The sequence below is a fragment of the Cuculus canorus genome, chromosome 1, assembly GCF_017976375.1.
Source record: "Cuculus canorus isolate bCucCan1 chromosome 1, bCucCan1.pri, whole genome shotgun sequence".
Taxonomy (NCBI): domain Eukaryota; kingdom Metazoa; phylum Chordata; class Aves; order Cuculiformes; family Cuculidae; genus Cuculus; species Cuculus canorus.
The window spans coordinates 146,214,031-146,226,253 of record NC_071401.1 but is presented as its reverse complement, the minus strand read 5'-3'; the positions used below and the strand labels follow the sequence as shown (position 1 = coordinate 146,226,253).

General features: G+C 36.0%; 1 protein-coding gene across 2 annotated transcripts in view; it reads left to right on the top strand.

The window, feature by feature from the left end:
• The window catches only part of CRY1 (cryptochrome circadian regulator 1), a 38,763-nt gene extending 27,840 nt beyond the window's left edge, over positions 1–10,923 (top strand). Inside the window, exons 5-14 of one of the 2 annotated variants that reach the window (XM_009557610.2) lie at positions 612–700; positions 1,254–1,394; positions 1,503–1,814; positions 4,204–4,355; positions 4,457–4,659; positions 5,397–5,498; positions 6,767–6,859; positions 8,045–8,116; positions 8,219–8,323; positions 10,256–10,923. In XM_009557610.2, the coding sequence (XP_009555905.2) occupies positions 612–700; positions 1,254–1,394; positions 1,503–1,814; positions 4,204–4,355; positions 4,457–4,659; positions 5,397–5,498; positions 6,767–6,859; positions 8,045–8,116; positions 8,219–8,319 (1,265 nt within the window). In that variant the 3' untranslated portion in view covers positions 8,320–8,323; positions 10,256–10,923. The remainder of the gene's footprint in view (positions 1–611; positions 701–1,253; positions 1,395–1,502; positions 1,815–4,203; positions 4,356–4,456; positions 4,660–5,396; positions 5,499–6,766; positions 6,860–8,044; positions 8,117–8,218; positions 8,324–10,255) is intronic. The other variant, XM_054056567.1, reaches the window with a different exon arrangement.
• Positions 10,924–12,223: the final 1,300 nt, after the last annotated feature.

Genomic DNA, 12,223 nt, shown 5'->3' with positions numbered 1-12,223 from the left:
AGTCTTGAGGGAGGTATGAGGGTGTGGAAGAAATCTTGTTACTACCTTCCTTTCATCATTCTTTTGCAGCTATTGTATGTGTTTATCATCAAATTGAAAATTATCTCCATCGGTTAGTTAAGTTGAGGTCAATGAAATCCAGGAATGTTCTGAAGATAGCACTCAGGCTTTTAACTTGATGGAAGAAGTTTTTAGACAATCTATAAATTACAATAGCAATTGTATTTTCTCAGTAGCAATTGGAAAAAAAAAATTGGTTTGGGATAGCCCACACGTTGTGGAGCTAAGAATTTGAAAATAATATGAAAAATGATAGAAAGGTCACTGCAAAAAAAACCCAGAAATAGAGGAATTGAACTAACATCATTCAGTGTGTATACTTGTGAATTAATGTAAAAATAAAAGTTTTATGTTGTTGCAAGCTAGAGGTATTGACCGTGCTTTGATGGGATTTGATTGCGTACTTTTTTAAAACTTGTATTTTGCCATGTGTTAAATCTGGAGTTACTCTCAAGATACAGTAAAATATACTCAGGTGTCAATGTGTTAGAATTGTGTTGCCCTGCAGTATAAGCAAACAAGGAATTTCCTTGTTTCAATTTATTTTTCAGGTTTTGACACAGATGGTCTGCCTTCTGCAGTATGGCCAGGGGGAGAAACAGAAGCTCTCACACGACTGGAAAGACATCTAGAACGAAAGGTATATTTCAAATCATTATAAGTATGACACATCTGGGAAAAACAGATGCTCTTTGCAATGAAGTGTAAAAAGAATTGGGCATGTTTTAAACGAAAAACAAAACCACAAACTTGAACTCAAGGCTTTGATAAAATGACATAAATCAAGTTGCTGTTTCTTAGTTTTAAAAGACAATGGTAGGTTGTCTTCTAATTTGAGTTTTAGAGGAAGTCTGTTATATTATGTTCTACTAAAAAAAATAACTATTTTTTCTTTGTTCCAAGTAGAATTACGTCCATACTTTTTATAACTTTGAAGGGCATTCCTCTGAAAGCTACTGTGTTTAAAAGGAGGGGATAGGTTATTCTGAAATGCAGCACATGCCTTCTACGTCGAGATGAATTATACTGTAGAGACTCTACTGATTCAAGAGGAACCTCTAGATATTGTAGGCAACACGATCATCTGTCCAGAGTCTGGATTCAGTTATAGGCAGTGTGTGATTTCTCCCTTTATGTTTACAAGTTGCTTCCTAGTCTGTAGTCTGATGTTGCTTTTGTTTTGGATTTTTAAGGCTTGGGTAGCAAATTTTGAAAGACCACGAATGAATGCAAATTCTCTTCTGGCAAGCCCTACAGGACTTAGTCCCTACCTCCGCTTTGGCTGTTTGTCCTGTCGTCTCTTTTATTTCAAGTTAACGGATCTGTACAAAAAGGTATATGATTTCTGAGTAGTCAGCTACACATTCTTAGATGCTGTGATTTTTTTTTTTTTCCGTACTTCTTCTCCTAATAAAATGTTTTTCTTTAATGATGATCGCCAGGTAAAAAAGAACAGCTCCCCTCCCCTCTCCCTCTATGGCCAGCTGTTATGGCGTGAATTTTTCTACACAGCGGCGACTAACAATCCACGATTTGATAAAATGGAGGGGAATCCTATCTGTGTTCAAATTCCATGGGATAAGAATCCTGAGGCTTTGGCCAAGTGGGCAGAAGGCAGGACAGGTTTTCCTTGGATTGATGCAATTATGACACAGCTTCGTCAAGAAGGCTGGATTCACCATTTAGCCCGGCATGCTGTAGCATGCTTTTTGACTCGAGGTGACCTCTGGATTAGCTGGGAAGAAGGAATGAAGGTATTGTTTCTTATTCTTGAATTTCTTGCTGCTTGTTGAAGTTTCAGATAGTCATTCTAGAATTGCTGTTACTGTATGGTGCAAGTTGAGTTTTAAACCATAAACTGTGGCCAAAATTAAATCTGTTCTGATAAAGCAGTAATGCTAAAGTTTTGCTGTTGAATGCTTCCTTTGTTTGGAATATTGGTGTTTCTTGCAGTCAGAATAGGTCTGCAATTTTAAATTTGAGATTTCTTCCTAAATCTTGGCAAATAAACTTGGGTTACTTATGTAACAGAAATGTCTTTTCTGTCATACTGTGTGAACAGTTTCTGTTCACATCTCATGTCTGCTTCCCTGCAAAAGGAAAGCAGCATGGGAATTAAGGGGAGAAAACTAAAAGCTGAGAACATTCTTTCAATAATTTCTGTCCCTTCACCCAATGTTAGAAGTGTGAGTATGGGCAACAGGATTTGGTTGAAGTTTTAGTGCAATTAATTTCTATGCACCAAAGAGATGCTGAAGTTCAGATTACAAATGTCAGTCTTTTGAAGAAAAGAAAATCATTTAATCTCAGCCTTTGAATCAGTTTTACATTTATAGAAGGGTAACACATCTTTTACTCAGCAATGATAAATAGTTTTTTATATTTGAAATCTGAAAAATCATTTACTTGCCAGCAGGATTGTGACCTAATTTTTATCTTATGAAATTTCACCTTTTTTAACAAATCAGTTGTAAGCAAGCATCTTTCATTAAAAAAAATAAATCTTGCTTACACAACAACATAAACTGGTTTAGGAATTTTCTTTCTGCAGTTCATAGGCATAGAAGATGCACTTACAGAAGTAACTCAGCCAAATGACAAAGTTCTACATTACAGATAAACGCTGACTCGTTCTTACTTTTGAAATAGTACAGGTGTATGGAAGGCCCAGACTTGTGCAGTGGAAGGATGTTGAATTCATATCCGTAGGTAGGAAAGTTAATCTGGACTTCTGTGGCAATGTTATTTGCAAAGTCTTACTACATGGCAGCATCTAGTGGAACAGTTGTGTGCTAACACCTAGTGTTCATCTAAAGATCTTATTAGTCATTTTCTATTTAAAATGGTTTTAAAAATATTTTAAGGTAAATCTGATTTTCCCAAATAAACACTTTTCCCAAAATAGTTGCAGATATTTAGACAAAGATACTTTTGTAACATTTATTCAGCATATACTGCAGAATGAATGTCTTATTGAATACGTGGAGAGAGAGAGAGAGCCTTATTTAAAGGTATTACCTTATTTAGAGGTTATATCGGAATAATATTAGTTGAAGTTGGGTGGCACTTGTAAGATCTTAAGTTTTAGTGTCCTAGCATGAAGAAAGATGATGGTTTATTTGGAACACTTGGAGATGACGCAAGTTTGGGAAAAAATCAGACTTTGCGAAAATGTATGTTAAAAGTATCTGTTTTGAAAACTACTTCTCAGCGCAGTCTTTATAATAAAGTACTTGAATGGTCTCCTTTTCAAACAATAGAGCTTCTCTTTATTTCTTGTTAGCCTGTATTGCTAGTGATCTGGCTGAGCAGAGAAACTCTTTTTTAAACGATCAGTATTGTCTGTGTCAATAATTAAAAAAACTTGGATGTATCACGACTGTTGAGCTCCGGATTTGAAGCAAACCCCTCACAAATCTTCAGCTTCTTCATGAGTTATTTTGAATGTAATAGGGGTAGCAATTACCAGAGACTTTATTTTTGTCTTCAGACCGGAAGAGTTCATTATCTGTCCCACCAATCTTCAGTGTGCCTGATGGCTCATATACCTCCAGGAATTTAAGTGTGCATCCTCAAAACTGTGACTTAATAGATTAACTATTGACCTTCAGGAATACAACTGAATGTGCTACCCTGAAATTCTTGAATTCTACTCTTGGGACTCTTCGCATAGGAGGTGTTCAGGATGACAGTCGGAGTGTGAAATGTGCTTTGTATGTTCCTTGCTTTCTGGAAGTTTGCAAAGCTTACTCAGTTCTAATGTGATGAAACAACTTTTCTGAAATCAATAAATGCCACTTGCAAGCAGTCAGGCTGCAGCCATCCTCTTGAGGATTTAATTTTTAAAGATCTCTTTATGTGAGAATGTGTAACTTTTTCATCGTGGCTTTCCAAGATGTCTACAAGTTTGGTTTTTTTCACAGGGTAAAAGCCAAACAGGCCGATCCACTTTTGTTCGTGAGTTTGATATTTAGGTATTTGCAAGTGTGTACTGAGCATTCTGAGAATGATGCCATATGAGAAAATGTTGCTGCATTGAAGAGCTGTGTTTCCTCTGCTGAAAGTAGAAAGTTGGAACACTTCCTGAAAAAGCAGGTGTCTCGAAGGTGTGCTGAGGCTAACTTGTTGCTCTAATTTCTTAAGGTCTTTGAAGAGCTCTTACTTGATGCAGATTGGAGTGTGAATGCTGGAAGCTGGATGTGGCTATCCTGTAGTTCCTTCTTTCAGCAGTTTTTTCACTGTTACTGTCCAGTGGGTTTTGGCAGAAGAACTGACCCAAATGGAGATTATATCAGGTAACGCGCAATCCAGAAAATGCAGTGATTTAATGGATGTTGCTTAAACTGTCAAGTGGCTTTATACTTAAAAGCACCTTTTTATTTTTTTTTTTTTTAAGACGTTATTTGCCAGTACTTAGAGGTTTCCCTGCAAAATACATCTATGATCCTTGGAATGCCCCAGAGAGCATCCAGAAGGCTGCAAAATGTATTATAGGAGTTAATTATCCCAAACCAATGGTAAATCATGCAGAGGCAAGCCGTCTGAATATTGAGAGGATGAAACAAATCTACCAGCAGCTTTCACGATACAGAGGACTGGGTATGCTTATAGGTTATTGGCTTTATTTGTTTGAAAACTTCTCTTACCTTCCAGCAGTTAACAATTTTCTCACATAGCAGTGGTAATCAAGTTTGAATTCCAGGTAGTGACCAGGGTTGTATATCCAAATAAATGAAAATATTGGATGTAACCAAGAAAAGGGAGGAAGACTTATTTTCTCTGTGTTTTTTAAATTTTTTTTTTTCTTAAACGGAGTCTTCTGTCCATTCTGATATTCCTGTACAGATAAGTTTCAATACTAGCTATCAGAAAATTCACGTGGTATATAACCATGCCGTATTTATGTTTGCCAGTGCTGTTCCTCAAATAGACCAGTGCAGCCACTGGTGGTGTCCTTCCTAGTTAGGAAACACTGTCCCCTTTGCTTAGAGAGGTAAACCACATGCACTTATATTACTCAGGAAGGTGTAAACAGTCAGTATGCTCAGATATTGAATCAGGATGCATTGCTCTTACATGTATTTGCTATGTTGTATTTAATTAATGAATACTGGAATATGCTGAATATTATGTAGAAAATGTCTGTTAAGTAATTGTGAACTAGAATTACTTGGCAAGATCCCAGAAGCAGGTGAGATAGAGATGTTCTCCTCTAATAAAGGTAAACCACTTGGGGGGAGGGTGGAGAATTGGCTGTCATGAGAAAAAAAGCGTGCTATGCTTAATCTTTTTTTTGCTGTCTGTCTTTATGGCTATATATTTTTTTCATTGCTTAGGTCTTCTTGCAACAGTGCCTTCTAATCCAAATGGAAATGGAAATGGTGGCCTAATGGGCTATTCACCAGGAGAGAGCGTTTCTGGTTGTGGTAGCACAGGAGGTCAGTCAAGTGCTTTCACTACATAGAATTATTTGAAGTGAACAGCACAAACTTCTTATAATAAATAATGCAAAAGGCATTATAATAAGAAAGAACTGTTTTCACAAGGTAGTTTTCAGTGTAAATCAAACATTACCAGATGTATTCACTGTTTGGTAGTATTTGTATAATGACATATTTAGAATTTTTTTTTTATTGCAAACATGTAAGAATTTTTAAGCTTGTTTTTTTCTGGCTAAAAATTACTTATTAACTTGTATCAAAGTTTGATTTCAAAAGCATTTAAATGTGATTTTTCTTCTAGAAGTCTACAAGCATCCTGATATTTGTAATAAGGAGCAATATTAGAAAACTTTAAAAATTAACAGTTCCGACTTGAAAATTCACAAATTGCAGTAAATTTTCAAGTCGGAACTGTTAATTTGTAAAGTTTTCTAATGGTAGCATTTGATTGCGTATTGGAATTTGATTCTACCATAATGTCAACAACTGCATAATGGACAGTGTCTGAAAGAACTTACTATGGAATTTATCGAAGGGTTTTGATGAAAATTACTTTGGACTATTAACATTCTCATTGTAAGATACAAAGATTAGCATCAACTAGTTACTAGGAAAAAAAACCCAGGAATATTGTAAATATAAATCATAAAATAAAATATAAATAGAAAATAAGAAATTGTATAAACCCATGATATACCAACATCTTGAATACTATGTATGCCTTGGACTCCTCATTGCAAATGGATACAGCATAACTGGAAATTTACTGGCTTTACTTTCTCCTTAGGCTTCAGTCAAGGGTAGAAGCAGATCACAGAGGAAGATGGACCTTATTCTTCTCAGCTAGTACAATTCCTGTCAAAGAGTTAGTCTACATTAGATAAAGCTGGGTGCTTGGGTTTTTATTTCTTTTAAATTCAGAGATTTAATAAAGAAGAAGGGCCTTGTTTAAGAAGTAAAGATTATGTCCACTCTTTCCTTCTTGAAGTGCATACATCTATACTTAAATGTTTGCATATACTTACACTTGTCACATCAGAAATTTACCCATTTTATAGGAGGTTACTATGTATTCATCTAAATATGCAAATGTGAATTTGGAAAGATGAAAGCATTGGAGCTTTGGACTTGTTCTGATGTGGTTTAAAAAAAAAAAAGGCACAATCGAAGTCTACCTCTTGAAGTAGGGAAAACCCCACAGCATTTAAAATTCCAGAACTGGAATTGTATCTTCTGTTGTTTAAGTCTCTTTCCTGCTTCTCCAGGAGCTCAGATGGGAACTGGTGATGGTCATACAGTTGTTCAGCCATGTGCCCTGGGAGACTCTCATACAGGAGGAAGTGGAATTCAGCAGCAAGGTATTATGGCAGTGTCTGTCTGTAGAGGATCTCCAATTCCCTGCAACTACGGAAAAACAAACAAAACATTAAAATAACATGGGTAGATTTTTGGTAACAGCTGCACTCTAACTTGAACTGGCCTTGCTTCTGTTCTTGAAGCATGAAATTATTTCTTAGGGTGAAGTTTCTTGTCAGTCTTATCTCTAAAATGCTCATCTAGAATGATATTTGTGTGTTTTCATTGGGAGGGATCACAAGTGGGGCTAAACAAAAACTAATAAACATCATCCTAGGTTACTTTAAATGAAAAATACCAAAATAAAGAATTTGACTCTGTATATTTGATAGCAAAATTTACATGTTATCTTTTCCCTGATTTCACTTCCACTCTTTCCATATATACTAAGTTTCCACAGTTTTATGTGGAAATTCTCATACTGTGGAAGCAAATTTTTGTTGCTTACTTCATACATAAACTTAAGCTATGGCTTGTGATAGATCCAAGTTGCAATCAAATTTGGCACAACTGTTTATTTCTTTGCAGTCTTAACAGTAGTTTCGTGTTTACTGATCATGAAAGACTAATCTGTGTTTTGTTAAAGTATGCAGAACATACGCGGAACACCACAACTGTTCAGAATATGAAACCTTGCAACTGCTTTTGCTAATTCGCACTACTTATGCAGAATGCTCAGTGTCAAGGTTGCCAGTGGACAGTTTACGTGGACCAGCAAATAAATTGCGTCTGTCTTTGTTACTTGCATTTTTTCCCACAGCCTAGTTATGCTAAAGATTTGCTACTATTGCTATAACAGAATAATAAAAAGGATGCAGAGCAAATTTGTTTGGCAGGACAAATGTTAAATTTTTTTTAACAACTTGGAATTAAAGTGTTTGTATATATAAAGGTTTGGCTTGTTGCAAATATAATGCATAACTATGTATGCACTTGATATCATTCAGCTGTGCATATATATATATATATATATATATAAGTGCTTATATATTTAACTGCTGTAGACTGCCATGGGACTTTTTTTGGCATCAGAACTCTCCTGCATTCAGGATGGTTTCTGGCAGGATTTTTCTTGATGATGGAAAATAAATCAATTGGCTCCTTTTTGTTGTAAAGTATGTAACTGTACGCTTGCTTGCAGTTCTGCATTTTATTTATTATAATAAATACCTACTGTATCTGAACAGGTTACTGTCAAGCAAGTAGTATCTTGCACTATGCTCATGGAGACAATCAGCAATCACACGTATTGCAAGCAGGTAATTTAAAGAAAAACAACAACAAAAAAAAATGAAACGCTTTTCCTGAATATATAAAAGTGCAATAGAGTCTTAATGTAAATACTGGTTTTAAATTATCAGGAAGAACGGCCCTTGGTACTGGCATTAGTGCAGGGAAACGCCCAAATCCAGAAGAAACTCAGAGCGTTGGACCAAAAGTCCAGCGACAGAGCACAAATTAAACTGGTAAGACACGGTGAAGTTATCCTGTTAATGAGTAAATTTCTGTACGGGATTGTGTGTCTATGATTGCATTGCAGTGGTATAAATGTTAAAGATCCTGAATTATTGTTGTAAATGTTTCAGTTCCAGGTACCATACAAGCAAACCATATTTCAGTTCCAAGTACCATACAAATAAAAACCCTAGCTCTAGAGAATTTAACATGTGTGAGACAGGAAGTAGTTAAAAGTTGGACCGGATCGAAGATTATCAAGACACAGACTGAGGTGTTGATGAAAAGGAGATGGATTAACTGTGGTTTCATATATATTAGCAGAGCTGTCTGTGTAGCTTCAGTTGCTCTTTGCTCCTGTGTCTTGCCTTAAGTTGTGTCAGCAGCAGTTTGTGTGAACGTATGGTGAACAGAATCAGAAGACTAATAAAGCTTAAAAGGAAAGGCTCTCAGGGCTTGAATTAGAGATTTAGACATACGAGTGGACTATGCAGAACATGTTTTATAGAGACTCTGCAGGAAATCTACAAAATGTTGGTGTAGTTATTGCATGCAAGATATGGGGACAAGAAAGATTTGAAGACTTGTGTGATTGTCATTGATCTGTGTCCTACACAGGACGCTCAGATTGCCAAAGTTTGTCAAGAAATGCTGTGGTGGAAAGTATTGAATTTGGAAAAGGAGGCATTACTAGCTAGAGAGGTACATGAACAGCTCTCAAAATGGTAAATTGGAGAAAGTTTGATTTGTGTGAAATTATCAGCATAGAGAAGATAATTGGATTTTGTGTTTTGGATAAAGTTACTTAGAAACAGGAAAAAGTCCAGAGATGTTATACCCCTTCTTCCCAGGGAGCTTGATTTGAGAGGAGTAAGGAAGATGACCTGAAAAACAAGTTAAAGAGTAATTACTTAGGAGGAAAGCCAAAGAATGGAGGGCTGTCTGACACAAGAGGGGACACATTTTCAAGACTCGGAGTGTGGCTGCATAGATTGAAGGTTGTTGATGTATCATTCCATCCTTGCCTTTTAAATAAGGAAAAAAAGGAGTTGGTCATGATGGAGTTTGACAAATAAGAACAGCACACAGGCAAAGTAATAGCACATAGAGAGACTTTGGTGGAATTGGAAATGAGGGATTCCATATAGCAAGTACAGAAGATGCATTCAGTGTGTCTGGAGGAAAAAAAAAGGGAAATCTAATTCACTTCTTTTGGATTTGACAGTAAGATCTAATTTTGCTTGTTGTGTGGTGTCAGCACTTTGACAAAGTTATTGCAGTTCATTATGAACAATTGTGTTGTACTGATCTGATCCACTGAAGAACCACAGTATTGTTTCCATAATGTCTGTCACTTGAAGTGAGCTGAGACCTTAGCTATTATCTGTCTGCTTTTTTCTCAAGTACTTTTGTGTTCTCAAACTGAGTTCTGGTATTCAGATGGGCCTGAGTGGAACATAATTCCAAGAGAGTCCGTGTTTCAATAGTTGTCTAATCCTTAGTATGTGTAGATTCATTCAGCATCCGTGTTTTGTATTGCAGCATTCCTTAGGTGCTCGTGTCTGTGTAGAAGAAGTGCCTGCAGAGCGAACGTCTGGTTCCTGTCTAAGCTCTTTTTCAATTGAGAGACAGGTTGGAGGGGTTTCTAGATTGGCAGAGAAGACTGATCAGCCAAGATCATACTCAAAAGCTGCTGGCAAAAGGATGTGCACTTTCTGAATAGCATTAAAGTACAGAGGATGTTGGGTTCCTCTTTTTTTTTTTTCCCCTTCCCCTTTTGGCCTCTAAGGAGTAAGAAATAAGACTTTGGAGTATTTGTCCCAGTACAAATGGGACAGGATTTCCTGCACTGAGAAGGGGGGAAAGAATATTGGTCCCTTGAATTATTTTTCAAAGGTTTGCTATAAACTGCTTAAGAATAACTTTCTTCTGTTTTCTTGCAGCGTTATTGAAAGAGAAGATACTACTCAAAGAACACACAGGACAAAATTCCTGCTACTCTGTATTGGAACTAGTGTGTTGTGAGAGTACTTGTACTAAAATGACATACTTTTTCATAAATTATTTTCAATTGTTCTCAGTTGCTGTAAACAAGTCCAATTTTTGGAATGCATTATTTCTAACTGGCATTTCTATGGTTTTTAACTTTTTAATGACTTTCACAAAGGGCAAATTGAGTTTTGTATATAAAGTATTTGGTGAAGAATTTGCTAACTTAATGTAAATACAAGCATTCATGATTAGTGATAGACCCATCAATATATTTTTGATAATCTTTCATGTATATGGTAGTAGGAAAATCTGTAGTCACGTTATGTAAAGTGGATGGACATAGAAGGTTTTGAAGTTTTTAAATTGTTATTATTTTTAGAGTCCAGATCTTGACCTGTGTATTATCAGCTTCATATTTTCATAATGGAAGTGCTTAGGGCTGTGTTTAATTAAATACAGTAGAGTTGTAACCTTCACTAATTGCATCTGTATATATGTCATACGCCAATTTTTTGTCGAGTTGTAAAATTTTCATGTATTATGTCCAGTCCTTGTGTTTCCCAGTTGCCTTGTTCAGTAATGACATATCCTGTTAATAAAAGAAAATTGTATATATAGATATATTGACCTCTTTTTTCTTGTATGTGTGTATACTGTTGTTCTAGTATGTGTTTCCAAACAAAACTGTTTCAGGAAAAAAGAAGAGGAATGTAGTTTTTAGACTTAATCTGGAAGACGTGAACAGTGAACTGTATTACCTTTCATTTCAAGTTTCAGAACACTGAAGCAAAACACTATCCAAGTTGTTCAGACCTTTTTGTTGAAATTGGGTGCAAGCATGTGTTCTTCCATTAAGTTTTTCATCAATATATTAAGTGTTTCTTCAAAATCTAGGTTGGTGGAGTGTTGTGAGATTTGGTTTTCTCTGAAACTGCAGTTTGCTTGGTAGCCTGGCCATCTTTCCTGCACTGTAGCTAATTTGCTGCTCTTTGAGGATGTTTATTTCTGAAAACACAATGAGTTTGCTGACCGCAGTCAATGCTGTCTCTAATCTTTAGAGAAGTTGTATCTAAATGTTTTCTTAGACCATTGAGGGCTCTGAAGAAGCAGTCTGCATTGCTACATTTTACGTGTAACTAGGTTACTAACTTAGTTGAATGAGTGCATGAGTTAATCCTCAGGTGGGAGGAGTTAATTATCTTGCTCTTGGTATCACATAAATGACTTCTAGTCATGGGGCACTTCAGCGTGTTGGGTTAAAATTCAGACTGGATGTATGGATTGAGAGCATATAAAGCAGGGCACTTGCTGCAGAATAAACTGCCATTGTTCTACCTGTTCCTAGATTTTAGATGATAATCATGAATGTAAATATCTCTGCATGCTGACTTGGATACAATAGCAAAATCAAATCTTAGTACTGCTAAGAAAATACAAGGAATGCTTACTGTCTTGAGGCAGAGAAGCTTTGACTGATATTGAAGAAGAAAAATCTCAGCAGGGAGGATGCAGATGCTAGACTTTCCACAGATCAGTCCATGTAGAATGATGAGATTTCATAGAGATGTATATAATCAGTGGAATAAGCAATTTTGTTTAACTAGTCTGGAAAAAAAGAAAAAACTCTACAGGCCTAAACTGTCTTTGGAATGTTTTATTCTGTCAAGGTAAGGTTATGTTGGGGTTTTTTTTGTTTGGGTTTTTTTTTTTTCTGACTTAAATTAAAAAGAAATTATGCCATCTGAATGAAATATTCCACCTAGCTCTTCTGAATGAATGGGCTAAACTCCCACAGTGAAACATCAAAGAAAGAACGTATGCTTAAGTGTCACCTTTCCCCCAACCTGTCTGGCAGTTCAATAGGTGAAAGAAGACATTTCCTAAGGAGTTAACTTCTATGACAAGTTAATTTCCCCTTC